Consider the following 16,875-nt stretch of genomic DNA (forward strand, 5'->3'; position numbering starts at 1 on the left):
ATATAGGACAGATGTCAGCCTGCCTGCAACAGTAGTGGACTCGCCAACTGTAAAGGCATTTAAATGGTCATTGGATAAACATAATGGAATAGTGTGGGTTGGATGGGCTTCAGATTGGTTTCACAGGTCAGCACTACATCAAGGACTAAAGGGCTTGTACTCCGCTGAACTGTTCTGTTCTATTGACATTTCCAGTCGAGTGAACCTTCCTTAGAACTTGACCCAAGAAGGTAACTCTGATTTCTCTCCACTAATGCTGCCAGACCTTTTGAGCTTTTACAGTAATTTATGTTTTAATTTCTGTATTTTTAAATTACTTTCCTGCATTTTAATCACTTGCTATCTCTCCAAACATTTTGAAAGAAGTTAATGTATTATTTCTTACATTTTGTTGAAAATACCTGCTCAGTTTGCCTTAAATGTCAAAATCTTGTCATATTTTTTGCAGTAAATTACTGTGATCATTTAGGTTTAGATTAGATTACTTACAGTGTGGAAACAGGCCCTTCGGCCCAACAAGTCTGCACCGACCCACCGAAGCGCAACCCACCCAGGCCCATTCCCCTACCTTTACCCCTTCACCTAACACTACGGGCAATTTAGCATGGCCAATTCACCTAACCTGCACATTTTTGGATTGAGAGAGGAAACCCACCCAGACATGGGGAGAATGTGCAAACTTTACACAGTCAGTCGCCTGAGATGGGAACCCGGGTCTCTGGCGCTGTGAGGCAGCAGTGCTAACCACTGTGCTGGTTGTCCAGTTGTCTAAGCTATGTGTACCCCTGGGGCTTTACACACTATTTTAACTGCATGATCTTAAAAAGATTGTCTCTTTCGTTCTTCTCTTGTTTTTCGATTAGGAGGAAATGCCGTTAAATTTTTCAAATTGAAAGAGACCAACAAAGCTGAACACAGGATTCACATTGCTATGACAAGTGATGAAAATGCTGGAAATAGTCACTATGTCAGGCACCTGATGAAAGGTTATCTAGCTGAAATGCTGTCAGATGCTGACAGACCCACTGATTATTTGCAGCATTTTCTGTTTATGATGCAGAACTGACATTTAACCTTCACGTGAAAATACTTTTCTTTATATAAAAAAAAGTAGTAGATGCTGGCCAAAATTCCCACATTCGCTGTTTTGCTGTTAGTTCTACCACTTGCTGATGCTAAACTGCTATATTGGGCTATATGTCCAACTGCTATATGTCCAACCTGTAACTGAGTTTGGTTTCCTAATTTTTGTAATAAATATATCTTGAAAGTAACTTGCAGTTACTCTACTTTCTCTGTATTGGTAATTTACAGCATGTTGGTACCTGAACATTTAAAGGAAACCTCAAATTTGAGCTACTAAGTTTGTTTGTCTATAGTACTCATCATCCATCTTAAATTGTTCTCATTACTATCTCCAGCACTGACTGACCCCTATCTACTGTGATTCAACTGCACTGCTCAAAATCCTTTGAGGAAATAATCATGAACTTGCAAAAACCTATAAATTCACAAATGCACACACTTCCCAATACGGGCAGAAATATATACCCTTGTAATCCTGCTAGTGCTTTGGCTGTGTTGGTTAAGTTGATGAATAGTATGTTTAATGTAAGATTATTTAGATACACCATTTCCTAACTTTACGTTCTTTTTTTGAATATTCAGACACGTGGTGTTGGTGGCAGAAAAAGAACTGATTCCACTGCCCAGGAAGACCATGATAAACCATATGTGTGTGACAGTAAGTAATGCCCCCAAAACAGTGATTACAGAATTGCCTCTTGCTCCTCCCTTTGGACACCCCCTGCTCTTGCATGTGTTAAAAGCGTCTCACCTCCTTTCTGGTCTGCTACCTTTATATCTGTCTTCTGTGAAATTCACTCCTTTTTCTCTTGTTTCTTCTTCTCTGTTTCAGATAGTTACAAACAAAAGCATAACTCAAAAACATCTGACAAAGGTACTTTCAGTCTATGAGTAACTGTGCATAGACTGCAGCTGGAGTGATTTACTTCTTGCCTGCTTTTAAGTTCCCTCGTGTATTTTTATTTTCTACTCATAATACAATGTATTCACTCTACTAAAGTGAATAGTTTTTTTAAGAAAAGGCATTGATTAGAATATGTACCTGATAAGGTTGATTGTAAATGATTTAACATGCTACTACTTTATCTTCCTCTTTGTCTCTAGTCTGCGGCAAGCGATACAAGAATCGTCCTGGTCTTAGTTATCATTATGCTCATACCCATTTAGCTGATGAGGAAGGAGATGATGACCGAGATTCGGAGCCTCATTCGCCACCAGTCCTGAGAAGTGAAGGTCACAAACGTAAGATATGCCCAGTTCCTGTATTGTGCTACTGAGACAGAGTCCCACTGTAGTCGAACAAACCAAGTGATCCTGAGGGAGAGTATCTCTGCTCACCATTTTAAGAGTGATGAATACACTTGTGTAGATTGACTGTGACAAACAGATGAGAAGATTTTTTTTTTTAAGAAATTCTCATAAAATAATCAGTCATCTTCTATTCATTCATTCACATATTAATTGAAGATATGTGTATTCTTATCACTAAAGGAACAAGCCACTTTATGTAAGTGAAGGTAGATTTATACTGAATCGAGTGGAATATTGAAATGGGGTGCATCTTGTATCCTTAATGTTTTTGGATTAATTTTACTGTTTATATTACTAATATATTTATTTAAAACTAAACTTGATTTTTTGGCTTACTTTAATTTCAATTGAAAAATATATAAAATAAACAGCAGAAGGAAATCTTATTACCTTAAGTTATTAAATATACACTTTCTGGGTTTGATGTAGGGCCATTTTAGAACTAGAATTAATTGCATAGGAAAGCTGAAGAGAAATCTTCCCTGCCCTGACCACTAGTCATTAAATAAAATCTGACTGAAAGATATAGGGTGTGACAGTTCTGCAGTGACAGCAGGAATTGAGCCAAGGAGCATTAAGGAGAAATGTTTAGGTAAGGGAGAGTCTGAGGAATTGTCTTGGGATTAGCAGACAGCTGAATATTGATCAGTTTTTGCTCAAGCAAGCAAGGTCACAGACTAAATACTTCACTGGTGAGGAGAAGGCAGGCAGGGGTTAGGAGTGATGATTGTCCTGATTAGCGCGTTGCTATAGAAACCATGCAGTCCTGAATGTGGTGATGTACAGCAGCAGCTAGAAATAATTTATTTTGCTCAGATCTGTCCTTTAGGAGAAACCTTGTTTTGATTACATCCTGTCTGTCAGACATTGGCATCATCTTCTCCGCAATGATCCAGCAAGTGAAAGTAGTTGCAGCTTACAGACAGCAGATTAAACAGTGTGAACTTTATTTAATGAGCTGAGAATTTTATGTTTCATCTGTTTCCCTATATGCCATTTGAGGTTGGTATTTTTATACTTGCTAGCAGGAGCAAACCTGTGCAAGGAATAAGTTATCTGGGTTTGAAATCCAGGGGTGTTCCACATGATGGATGTAGGCTTTGATTTACCCAAAAGAAAAAATTGAATTCTTACTGAGAGTAAGCATTTTTGTTTTCACAGGTCAATACAGCTCAACATTTTACATAGACTTAGATCCACACAAGTACATGTGCTGAACAAAATTTGCACATTACAGCTCATCAGTCAAGAATTGCTAGCACTTTTCTGATTCTCTTTTGTAATTTCTCTATTACACTGTCATGAGTAGTGATTATGTTAATAATTATTTTTTGTCATTCTACTGTTCTTACTTACCTGTTCCCCCACTCCCACTCCTTTTTTTTTAACTTGATTCTAAGTCATATTTTTTCTTTACGTGCTTCACATTCTCTCCATCCCAAATTCTTGTCATCAAATCCTTGCATCTTTCCTTTTGTCTCCAGTAAATCATCTGTGTCCATATTAAGTGTAAAGGATGTTTGTAGTTGCATTTTTTCCTGCTCTGTACTTTGCATTGGTAAAGATGCAAAATAGTTATGTATGTATTTGTTTGCAGTCAGTCAGGATTTTATGACAGTGGCAAAGGGGTTACTTCTAGAGGACTATAAGTTCGCAGGTGACAGGGATTTTCCTTGCAGAGGATGATTTTATTTATGGTTTCAAGGTCATGAAAGATCTGAAAAGAGTAAAGGAGAAACTATTCTCGATTGTAAAATAATCAAGAATGAAAGCATGCAGATATAAAGTGATTCACAAAAGAAGCAAATGTGATGTATGAGAAAAGCCCTTTTTTAAAGCAAGTGGTTAGGTTATGGAAAGCACTGTGTACAAGTGTGGTTGAAGCAAGAGGGTTGTCATAGTGTGCAGCAGCAATGATATCAAGTAGGAAAGCAACCAATTAGATGGATGCATTAAGATGCCTCAAAACCAGAAAATTAAAGCACTTCAAATGCTTCAATTTTAATTCCAATTTTCAGGTGCTAAAATGAAATATGATAAAATTGACACTAACATCAGAAACTTTTAAAATGAATTTCTTTTGAAAATAAGATACCTTTTTTATCATTCTGGAGAAATTCGATCTTTCACAAATATAAACTTAATTTCTCAAAAATCGTTTTCATTTTTCATTTAGATCCATTAGCTGTTGCATTGTTTCAACACCATAAGCACCACCCATTTTTAAGACTAGTGAGAATGTTTTCTTGTTATTATGAAGTTAAGCACCATTAAAAGTCTATTTACAGTACTTTATTCTGTAGCTTTTTAAAAGATTTTTACAGGTAGTCTTGACATCATTAATGTAGATTTTGTAACCAGTAATAATAGAAATTGAGAATGTAGTCTGTGAGAACCTGGCAGTTTCTTCTGGATTTCGAGATTATTCCATACATGTCCCAAGTCCAAATTCCTAAAGTTGCTGTCGGTTTCAGAGGACTAAAAATAGCAAGATTAGCCATTTCATTGCAATTTTAGTGGAAAATCCAGGGTGTTGTTTTTGATGCAGATTAGACAAAAAATGCTTCGGTATCGGTTAATGGCTCCAATCACATTCACTTAACTATCCACCTATGTTCCACATCAGGACATAACCACTGAGCCAGAAGGATAACAGTATCATTGCTGAAACCAATATTTAAGTGGGACAAAACTATGTTGACTGTTGGGATATCTACAGTTTCGAATACTGGAGGACCCTTAATTCTGGCCTCATTCTGTACTTGGTGGCAGAGTCCTTGAATTCCTGTTTGATGTTTGGAGAATGCAGTCCTCTCCAAGATTCACTTTGCTAATAATTTGAAATTCCTTCTATTTTGATAGCTTGTTCTATAGTTTGATTGGGATTTGTTGTCTGCTACTCATTTACAGTTACTCATTTAAAATTGATAGCTGTAAAACATAATACTGAAAGTTTGTAGCACTTTGCTAAAACAAGTTGATGCTATTGTAATTGAAGATTGACGGTCCATATATGCTCATTGTGTGTTTAATAGCCTACTTTAATGCAGTTTACAAATGTACACAGTGATAACTGACACATCCTTTGAAACCAATATATCCATTGAACTGCCTGGTAACCACTAACCTTCTCTGGTTACATGACTGGCAGTCTTTTCTCAGTAGTATGTTGGCTGTGTGATTGTTTTGCAGTTCAGGTTGGAGATCTAGAATGCTGGAAAGACCCCACCTTTCTTGGTTTATGTCACAGGGTGGCACAATAATTACGGTGCAAAAAGAAATAGTTTAATCCATCATGTTGCACCTTCTTTTTTCTAGTCCACTTCTTTGCCAATCTCCTGCCATTTTTCTATATCGCTGCACACCATTACTATCCGAAACGTCATCCACTGTCTTCTTGAATGCCTCCATTGAACCCATCCACACCGCTTTAAGCAATGTATTCCATACTCAACTTTTTCACACAGCGTGCAGTTAATTTTCTCACATAACCCTTGCTTCAGCTGAACATTGCTTTAAATCTACGCCCTCTTGTTCCTTCCTTTACAAGCAAAAATAGCATTACCCTAGCTACTCTGTCTGGCTCACTCACCATTTTTGAAGACCTGAATCAGATCTCCCCTTACCTGCCTTCGGTCTGGGGAGAGTAGTCCCAATTTCTTCAATGTATCCTGATAGCTGAGGATGAATTTTGAAGTTCATTTTTGGGATTTGGGCATCGCTGGCTGGCCAGCATTTATTGCCCATCCCTACCTGCCCTTGAGAAGCTGATGGTGAGCTGCCTTCTTGAACCGCTGCAGTCCACTTGCTATGGACTGACCCACAAAGCTGCAAGAAAGGGACTTGCATAGGATGCGTGGAATTTGATTTGCCAACAAGAACAAACTTGTCAACTGACTGTCTACCCTCCCTATTGGTATCACCAATCACCTCATTACACTATCTACAACTTGCCCAGGATCAATAGGCAATCGTGAATGCCAGTGTTGCAACCCTTGATGCCGTTGAGTCCAAAGGAGGCTTCTACTCTACTCTGGATACTCACCAACATCCCAACTCTGGAAAGGAAGGATTGAATTGCATCTCCAACAGATTCTGCTGCGCACCAAATGTGCAAAATGCTAGCTGGTCATCATAAAGAGTATTCTGACAAAAAGGCATGTTCAAGACTTCTTGGAGGCATCCATGATCAAAGCACTGGAACTTGATCGATAATACCGTGACCGAAAGGATATCGTTGCTATCAAAGCAATGGCCAGTGCAACCAACCATCAACTCGTCGGTTTCTCAATTTCCATCAAATGCCACCAGAAGCAGCTGAAGATAAGAAACTGTTCAGAAAAAAAAATCAACATTTGAGCAGCTTAAAGAGCTAAGCAGACTAGCAAAGTTTCAATGATATCTTCACCAAAATCCCCAAAGCATCCATTTTAATGAAGTGGAGGAAATCTTGGAAGAGCTGAAGACAATCATCATCACAGGCTGTGAAGAATCAATCAAATACAGGACCTGGAAACACGAGAATGAGCAATCATCCAAGACCTCAACGAGAAGAGGAAAGCTCTGTGTGCCTGGCAAAACAACATCAGCCAAAAGGATAACGCATCAAACAGCAAAGGGGGAGTTACAAAGAAGAACAAGGGAAATAAAGAACCAAAGATGGGCTAAGAAAATTAAGGAGCTGCAACTGCTTGCTGACCAGCCTGACACCTAGAGTTACTTTAGTGAAACTAAGACAATATACAAATCCAACAGTCTTGGCCTCAACCTGATGTGGAGTAAAAACAGAACACTTTAGAGAGGCAGAGAAAACATCAGTCTCCAATGGAGAGAACTCTTCAAAGAACTGCTGTGACACAATTGTAGATGTGTTTCAGGAAATTCCCCAACATTCCATCAAAGATAACCTTTGACTGCTAAATGTGGGAGGAGCTGAAACAGCCATTAGACATGTGCAAAATGTAAAAGCTGCAGTAGTTGGGATTTAAACTTGAGGAGCAGAGCTTACCTATCATCTCCATCAACTGTTCCTGAAAATCTGGGACAAAGAAGAGATTCCCGTCAATCTCAGAGATGCTGCAATTGCCTGTGGACTGTGGAAACTACTGAGGGATCTCCCTACTTTCCACTGCTGGGAAGATCCTCACCCAAATCCTCCAGTAGGTGCCTTTTCACATTTCTTCAGTGTCCTTTCCAACCAAACCATTGAACTGTGAACATGAAATTCACTGCTCCAAGAGACTCCAAGAGAATTGCATCAGCCAACGTGGCCTTCATCAATATAACCAAGGGTTTTGACTCGGTCAGTCAGAAAGCACGATGGAAGGCCCTGTCAAAGGTCAATCATCCAGAGAAATTCAACAACTTCCTCCGTCTCCTCCACGACAAAGATCAGCAATGGTCCCTACTGGCAGTAATGAGAGAATCCTTTTGAGGTCAAGATAGGGATGTGCCATTGTCACCACCTTTAGCTCTATCTTTATCACCACTATTCCTTATCCTGTAAAGAATTAATTTCCCGGAACTTTGTCCACATGATGAACAGACCTTTTCAATCTCAACCTGATGAACTCCAAAAAGAAAACAACACAGGCCTTTCTTGTGGAACTTCAATATGTGGATGGCAATGCTCCCTTGGAACAGAGACTTCAAGCCTCACTTTACATTTTCTTTTATAAAAGAAAAAATATATACATTTTATATTTTTGCAGAAATATACTGAAGAATTGATATCTTCAAACTCAAGAAGACCCAAGTTCTTTATCAACCAACCCAGGCAAGTTCCAGTCTCTCTCTCCACGGAAATCGATAGAGAAATCATCCCAATTGTGGAGCATTTCCCTAATGTGGGGAACCACCTCTCTTCTCTTCTAAGGTTGACATCAATTTGGAGATCCAACACCAAATCTAATCTACAAGCAAGGTGGCACGGTGGCTCAGTGGTTAGCACTGCTGCCTCACAGCGCCAGGGACCTGGGTTCAATTCCACCCTCTAGTGACTGTATGGATTTTGCATCAATGTGGGTTTCCTCTGGGTGCTCTGGTTTCCTCCCACAGAGCAAAGATGTGGAAGTTAGATCTGGCATGGCTAATGTTCTAGGATTTGTAAATTAGGTGCCTTAGCCATGGGGAATGCAGAGTTACAGAGATAGGGTAGGGGTCATCGATCTGGATGGGATGCTCTTCGAAGGATCGATATGGTCTCTTTGGGCTGAATGGCCTGTTTACACACTAGAGATTCTATTCTATTCTATTCTCAGCGCCACCTTTGGACGCATAAGATAAAATCTTAAATGATTGTTTCATTCGTGCTGATTCCAAGATCTTTTATGTACAGGTTGTTCTGCTGTAACACATGTTTCCTTACCACAAATTTGCTGTAACATGATTGACGACTTGGGGATGCTATTTGTGAAGGGCGAACCTTCAAAACACGTGTTGGCTGTAAGTGCTGTTTGAAAGTGCTTTTTTTTCTATAATATGGGGTTGCACAAGAACTGACTGTATAAGGCAGTCATCCCTCTGAATCTTTATAAATGGCTCCAAAACTTGGACTATGTGTAGACATCACTTCAATGCCCTGGAGAAGGACAGGCATACTAACATCATTCCTGAAGGAGCTATTTAGCAGTAGCCTTAAGACCACGATCATCTGAAACCAACTCCACTGTGCCAGCCACATGTTTAGGATGCCCAAGATCGAACTGCGAACAAATATTCTTTGTCCGCATCAAAGGCAGCACTCAAATGAGAGGAAAATCAAGGAAGCATGTCTAATACTCCCTGAAATATTCCCTCAAGAAATTCAATGTGGATATCAACGCTTGAGAGACTCTCGCTTAGAAGAAACCAATTCATAAGAAGTTCCTGCATGAAGCAACTCAGTTGGTTGAGAACACCCTGTGGAGAAGAGAAAGTACAGCAAAGGAACCTGAGAAAGGACTCCCAGCAATTTTTGAGACCAAGGACCTTTCCGTCTCCTAGAAACACCAATTGTGTGGTCAGAGATGAGGCTCTAGGATCAGGCTCATCGCCCGTACAAGGACTCGCAGAACCCATCACCAGTCGCATGGAACTTCCTCAGTGGGCAATTATACTCATTACCTAGTGATTTGTCAACAGTTACTAGGCAAGTCCAATCTCAGACTAAAATTGGACTTAGTGGATCTTTTTTTAAATTTTATGAGGTGACCTTTTTAATGAAGCAAGGACCCAGTGCTACAGATTCTGTTTGTACAATAAAACAGAAGTTTATCTCACAAATATAATGAAGATAAATTGGAATAAACCAAAATACATACTTCTAACACCGGTTAAGCAATGGCAAAGCTAAATTCTGTGTATCCCAATATCATGACTTCACAATACTCCAGTGCCTGATAGAGAGTTCCCTTTTCAATCACATCCACTGCCCATGTTTAACAAATTTACTGGATTTCCAGAAGTAACATGACTTCACTTTAGCAAGGCACTTAGAAAATTTTGCCATAACTTCCTTAACAGTTTTTAACATTTTCCCTGTACATTCCAAATTTCCCATTTTTGAATAAATGAGTTACATATACTGTTTTCCAACCTAATGGAATCATTTCCAAATCTAAAATTAAAACCAAATGTTAAACTAACACTAGTTAGCTTATCACTGTAGGATGTAGTCCATCAGGAGCCAAGCACTTGTCAGCTCTCAGCTCCAACAGCTTGCTCAGTATGACATTGACAGTGTGTTCTGCCCTCCTTCCATTTCCTCATTTACAGCTTTTTGTAGAATATTACTCACATCCTGTACAGTGAAGGATGATGCAAAATACCTGTTCAATTCATCCACGGTTTTGTTATTTCCCAGACTCATTTTATAGATCAACGCTCGCTTTAACCTTTTTCAGAAAAAGTCTTTGGAATTTTTTTTCGTACTCTTAATTTTTTCCTTCATTAGTAATTTGGTTTTATTTGGTTATTCATGCTATAGTTTTCACTTTATCAAAAAAACATCTTTTTATTGAAAAAAGACAAGCGGATAAATTGGAGTAATCCAAGCTATCTATTTATAAAACCATTCAAAGATTTTTAAATACAGGAAAGGTATAATTTCATTAATCCCAAGATACTCCTTTTTATAAACCATATTTTTATGGTACCCAGAAAAACAAAACTTGTGCAATATTCACAAGCATCCTTTTATCTAACACCTTTTTTGGGCTTAAATAATTTGTGGCTTTACCTTTTTAGACTGGAGCTATTGTTCACCTGAACAATATACTCTGTTTTAATCCTAACATTTCTGGTCTGGGGCTAGCACTAATGTTTCTCTCAGAAGTAACCTAGTTTATTCTCTTCTCAAGAGCATGGATCCGTACAGCCATCCTATTCCAAAAATGTCACAGGGCTGCTACACTCAAAAATGGAGTTAAACTTGTCTTCTCCCCACTATAGGAATTTCTCAGCAGCATTTTAAAAAAGCAATGTTCCAGTGCCACCTCACAAACCTTGAGGCCCGTTTATTTATTTTATTTACTTGCTGGGTTGCAAAGCAATTTAAATAAACAGAAGCCCACTTGTGGTGTACAAAATCCATTCATTCAAATGCCAGGCCTCAAGACTGTTTTTCTTAAAATAAATCACTATGGCTGCAGAAGTGTTTACAAGTTGATTATTAACTTCAGACACACCAGAAAAACCACCAGTTATTAACGCCAGAATCAGCCAAACTCTCAACAAGTAGCATCTTATGTAAATCCTGCAGTTTACTTCCAAACAAATAAAAATGATAACAGAATTCTTGCCTGAAGTCCACAAGGCTCCAGACAGTGTGTTGATCTTTGTTGGAACATTGCAGCAGGCCAAGGGCCAATATAGGCTGACAGCAACAACAAAGGGGAGAAGGCAAATTACATGTGACTAGAATCTCTGGGTCACACTTGTAGACTGAATAAAGATATTCTGAAAGTGCAGTTTGCAGTTGGCTTTCCAATCGTAGAACAGGCTACGTTGTGAGTAGTGAATGTAATACAGAAGAGGTAGAGGTAAATTGCTGCTTTGTCGAGGAGGTGGTTTTGGGCATTGGACAGTGAGGACAGGTGCTAAAGGGGTCAATATTACACTTTTGTTTGACAGAAACATGTGGTGAGGGGAAATGTTGAGCGTGGTTTGAGGAGTGGAGTGTTGTGGGAGAAGCAGTTGCTTTGGAATATTGACTGCATGGAAGGGGAAAATGTGTTTGGTGACATCATGCTGGAGTTGGCAGAAATGCTGGAGGATACTCCTTTTAAATAAGGGGCAGGTGGGGCAGAAGGTGAGGGCCAGTAGAATTCTATCACCGTTCTGAAAGGGTTGGGAAGGATTGGGGGCCAATTTTGTCTTATTTATAAGTATGGTCATAGAAATCTATATGTGTGTGGGAAATATGTGGAATGAGGCTAATGCCCCTCTCAGCCATGTTTGGGTGAGCAGTGGAAATTCCTGGTTGTGGAGAAAGAAAGGCTTGGTGGAAGCAGTATCACAAAGCCCTGGAGCTCTACAGCACAGGAAAAGGCCCTTTTGTCCATTATGTCCTCAGCAGTCAAAAACAACCACCTAACTATTCCAATCCCGTTTTCCAGCACCTGATCTGTAGCTTTGTGGCATCACAAATCCATATTTAAAAAGAACTTGAATGTTGAGGGTTTCTGCCTCAGCTGTCCTTACAGGCACCGAGTTCCAGATTCCCACCTTCCTTGGGGTGAAAAAGATGTTCCTCACATCTTCTGTAAATCTTATGCCCCTTACCATAAATCTACGACCCTGTTCATTGATTTCTCCATCAACACTCTATCTATGCCCTTCATAATCTTATACATCTCAATCATGCCCCTTGTTAGTCCCTTCTGTTGTAGGGGAAACAATCCCAATCTGACCACTGTCTCCATAATTGAAATTCTCCAGCTCAAACAACATCTCCTCTGCACCCTCTCCATGCTGTCATATCCCTCCTATAATGTGAATTCCAGCACCGAACACAATTCAATATTTCATACAATTCCAGTATCACCTTCCTGCTTTTAAACTCTGTGCCTCAGCTAGTAAGGCAAGTACACCTTCCGCCATCTTAACCATTTTATCCATCTGTTCTGATACCTTTCAGGGACAAGCGCACCAAAGTTCCTCAATATTTCCGAGGGTCCTACCATTCGTTATATATTCACTTGTTTTTGACTTGCCCAAGTGCATAACCTCACATATGGATTGAAGTCCATTTGCAGACCAGCATGTCTGCATCTCCCTGGAATCTGAGGTTATCTTTCTCATTATTTACCATCCTAGCAATTTTCATATCATCTGTGAACTTACTGGTTAACCCTCCTGCAGTCAAGTTTAAATGGTTTATATTGGGGATCTTGCTGTTCGTGGTTTATACTGACCACTGTCAGACCCCTCTGTATGCAGACTTTCTGTTAGAAAACCACTCCTGAATCAACACTCCTGTTTCCTGCCACTCAGCCAATTGTCGATACGGTTGTTGAACCAATAATCATTGGTTCACATGGGCTCTTAGCTTTGCTATCAGTCTTCCATGTGGGATTTTATAAAAGAACTTGCTGAAGCCCAAGTAGAATACATCAAAATCATTGCATTTACCTACACTCCTGATCACCTCTTCAAAAAGTTCAATATAGAACATAGAACAGTACAGCACAGAACAGGCCCTTCAGCCCACGATGTTGTGCTGACCATTGATCCTCATGTAAGGTAAACCTAATGTACAAACCCTCAAATTTCTGTGACCATATGCATGTTCAGCAGTCCCTTAAATATCCCCAATGACCTCGCTTCCACAACTGCTGCTGGCAACGCATTCCATGCTCTCAGAACTCTCTGCATAAAGAGCCGGCCTCTGACATCCCCTCTATACTTTCCACCAAACAGCTTAAAACTATGACCCCTCGTGTTAACAATTTCTGCCCTGGAAAAAAGTCTCTGGCTATCAACTCTATCTATGCCTCTCAATATCTTGTACACCTCAGTTAGGTCCCCTCTCTTCCTCCTTTTTTCCAATGAAAGAAGTCAGAGCTCAGTCAACCTCTCTTTGTAAGATAAGCCCTCCATTCCAGGCAGCATCCTGGTAAACCTCCTTTGAACCCTCTCCAAAGCATCCACATTTTTCCTATAATAGGGCGCCCAGAACTGGACACAGTATTCCAAGTGCGGTCTAACCAAAGAGCTGCCACAAGATCTCACGGCTCTTAAACTCAATCCCCCTGTTAATGAAAGCCAAAACACCATATGCTTTCTTGCCACCCAGGTGGACAGGGTTGTTAATTTTAAGGGATCTATGTACCTGCACACCAAGATCCCGCTGTTCCTCCACACTGCCAAGAATCCTGTCTTTAATCCTGTACTCAACTTTCAAATTCGACATTCCAAAATGCATCACTTCGCATTTATCCAGGTTGAACTCCATCTGCCACCTCTGAGCCCATCTCTGCATCCTGTCAATGTCACGTTGCAGCCTACAACAGTCCTCTATACTGTCAACAACACCTCCAACCTTTGTGTCGTCTGCAAACTTGCTAACCCATCCTTCAATTCCCTCATCCAAGTCATTAATAAAAATTACAAAGAGTACAGGCCCAAGGACAGAGCCCTGTGGAACACCACTTACCACTGACTTCCAGGCAGAATACTTTCCTTCCACTACCACTCGCTGTCTTCTGTCGACCAGCCAATTCTGTATCCAGATAGCTAAATTTCCCTGTATCCCATTCCTTCTGACTTTCTGAATGAGCTTACCATGGGAACCTTATCAAATGCCTTACTGAAGTCCAAATACACCATATCCACCGCTCGACACACTCATCAGCATGTCTAGTAACATCCTCAAAGAACTCAATAAGATTTGTGAGGTGAGGCATGACCTGTCCCCCTCAAAACCATCGGACTGCCTTTAATCAAGCCATGCTCTTCCAGATGGTCATAAATCCTATCCCTCAGAATCCTTTCTAACACCTTGCAGACGATAGATGTGAGACTTACTGGTCTGTAATTGCCAGGGATTTCCCTATTTCCTTTCTTGAAGAGAGGAATTACGTTTGCCTCCCTCTAGTCCTCAGGTACGACTCTGGTGGAGAGCGAGGATGCAAAGATCTTCGCAAGCGGCGAAGCAATCACATTTTTCACTTCTCAAAGCAGCCGAGGACAAATCTGGTCTGGCCCTGGCAACTTGTCAATCTTAATGTTTGTCAAAATTTTCAGCACATCAGCTTCCTCTATCTCTCTCTGTTCCAACATGCTTACCTGCTCCTCAATGGTTTCATTCACTACAAGGTCCTTTTCTTTAGTAAAGACAGAAGCAAAAAACTCATTTAGGGCTTCCCCTACCTCCTCAGACTCTATACACAAGTTCCCTATACTATGCCTGATCGGCCCTACTCTTTCTTTGATCATTCTCTTATTCCTCACATACGTGTAAACTGCCTTTGGTTTCTCTAATCCTTCCTGCCAAGCCTTTTTCGTGCCCCCTCCTGGCTCTCCTCAGACCATTTGAGTTCCTTCCTCACCTGCATGTAATCCTCTAGAGCTGAGCAAGACCCTTGCTTCCTCCACTTTACGTAAGCTTCCGTCTTTCTTTTGACGAGAAGCTCCTCCGCTCTCGTCATCCAAGGTTCCTTTATCTTACCCCTTGCCTGTCTCAGAGGAACACATTTGTGCATCACTCTCAACAACTGTTCCTTAAACAGTCTCCACATGTCTATAGTGCCCTTTACATGGAACAATTGCTCCCAGTCCATGCTTCCCAACTCACGTCTGATAGCATCATAGTTTCCTTTTCCCCAATTAAATATCCTCCCATTGTCCCTGCTTCTCTCCTTCTCCATAGCTATGTAGAATGTGAGGCAGTTGTGGTCACTATCGCCAAAATGCTCTCCCACCAAAAGATCTGACACCTGCCCTGGCTCATGGCCAAGCACTAAATCCAAAATGGCCTCTCCCCTCGTCGGCCTGTCAACGTACTGAGTTAGGAAACCCTCCTGGACACACCTTACAAAAACAGCTCCTTCCAAACCATCTGCTCGAAGGAGGTCCCAATCAATATTGGGAAAGTTCAAGTCACCCGTTACAACAACCCTACTACATTCACACTTTTCCAAAATCTGCCAACCTATGCTTTCTTCAATCTCCCTGCTGCTATTGGGGGGGCTTGCAGTAAACTCCTAATGAGGTGACTGCCCCCTTACTGTTCCTAATTTCCACCCATACTGACTCAGTAGGCAGACCCTCCTCGACAGTGGTAACTTCTGTAGCTGTGATACCCTCTCTGATTACCCCCTCCTCTTTTTCCCCCCCCCTCCCTATTCTTTTTAAATGCTCTAAACCCTGGAACATCCAGCAACCATTCCTGCCCCTGAGAAACCCATGTCTCTGTTATGGCCACAACATCATAGCACCAGGTGCTGATCCATGCTCTAAGCTTATCACTTTTATTCCTTATACTTCTTGCATTAAAGCAAACACACTTTAACCGATCCTTTGGTTCTTTCCCAGGAACTTCCTTCCCACTTGGTCAGACCGAACCATGTTGACTGTTCTTGCTTAACATTACATATTGAACAAAGAAATTCACCAAAGATCTTTAGCTAGCACCTTCCAACCAAAGGACAAGGGCAGCACATACGTGGAAAACAGTCAGAAAGTGTGGTACTGGAAAAGTACAGCAGGTCAGACAGCACTCGAGGAGCAGGCGAGTCAACGTTTTGGGTAGTACCCCTTCATCAGGAATATTGGGGGTGCAGGGGTGCCCAATGGGGCTGAGCAATAAATAAGAACAGGATGTGGCTGGTTGGGGGGGGGGGGGTGTGGTTAGGGAGAGGGGAGGTAGCTTGAAACATAATAGGTGGATGCAGGTGAGGGGAAATCGTGATCGATCGGAGCACAGAGGTGGGAAGGAAGATGGAGAGGTAGGACAGTTCAAGAGGGCGGTTGGATCTAGGATAAGGTGGAGGGAGGGGAGATGAGGAAACTGATGAAATCGACATTGATGTCATGTGGTTGGAGGGTCCCTAGGTAGAAGATGAGCCATTCCTCCAGGCATTGGGTGGCCAGAATTTGGCAGTGGAGGAGACCTCTGACTTATGTGTCCTTGGTGGAGCGGAGGGGGAATTGAAGTGGTCAGCCACAGGGTGTTGGGATTGTTTGGTGCATGTATCCTGGAGATGTTCTCTGAAATTTTGGTAAGTTAGCATCCTGTTTCCCCAATGTAGAGGAGACCATATCAAGAGCAACACACAGTAGATGAGGTAAAGTGTGGTACTGGAAAAGCACAGCCGCTCAGGCAGCATACAAGGAGCAGGAGCGTCAACATTTCCGGCATAAGCTCTTCATCTGGATTCCCCTCCAAGCCAGTCACCATCCAGACTTGGAAACATATTTCTGTTCCTACCCTGTCAATGAATCAGAATCCTGGAAATGCCTCCGTAATGGCATTATGGGCCAATGCACAGAATGTGG

General features: G+C 41.1%; 1 protein-coding gene across 9 annotated transcripts in view; it reads left to right on the forward strand.

Annotated features, from left to right (window-relative positions):
* The window catches only part of dpf3 (double PHD fingers 3), a 143,134-nt gene that overhangs the window by 79,759 nt on the left and 46,500 nt on the right, over positions 1-16,875 (forward strand). For 7 of the 9 annotated variants that reach the window (XR_015757996.1, XM_043698365.2, XM_087990186.1 and 4 more), the window contains 3 exons: positions 1,669-1,744; positions 1,919-1,960; positions 2,191-2,328. Coding sequence is in view for 8 of the 9 variants with exons in the window: in XM_043698365.2 (XP_043554300.2) it covers positions 1,669-1,744; positions 1,919-1,960; positions 2,191-2,328 (256 nt within the window). In the remaining variant the exon portion in view is untranslated. The remainder of the gene's footprint in view (positions 1-1,668; positions 1,745-1,918; positions 1,961-2,190; positions 2,329-16,875) is intronic. The other 2 variants (XM_043698366.2, XM_043698368.2) reach the window with 1 other exon arrangement.

Source organism: Chiloscyllium plagiosum, unplaced genomic scaffold (assembly GCF_037043375.1).
Source record: "Chiloscyllium plagiosum isolate Xiang-an unplaced genomic scaffold, Cpla_swu_hap1 HiC_scaffold_8, whole genome shotgun sequence".
NCBI lineage: Eukaryota > Metazoa > Chordata > Chondrichthyes > Orectolobiformes > Hemiscylliidae > Chiloscyllium > Chiloscyllium plagiosum.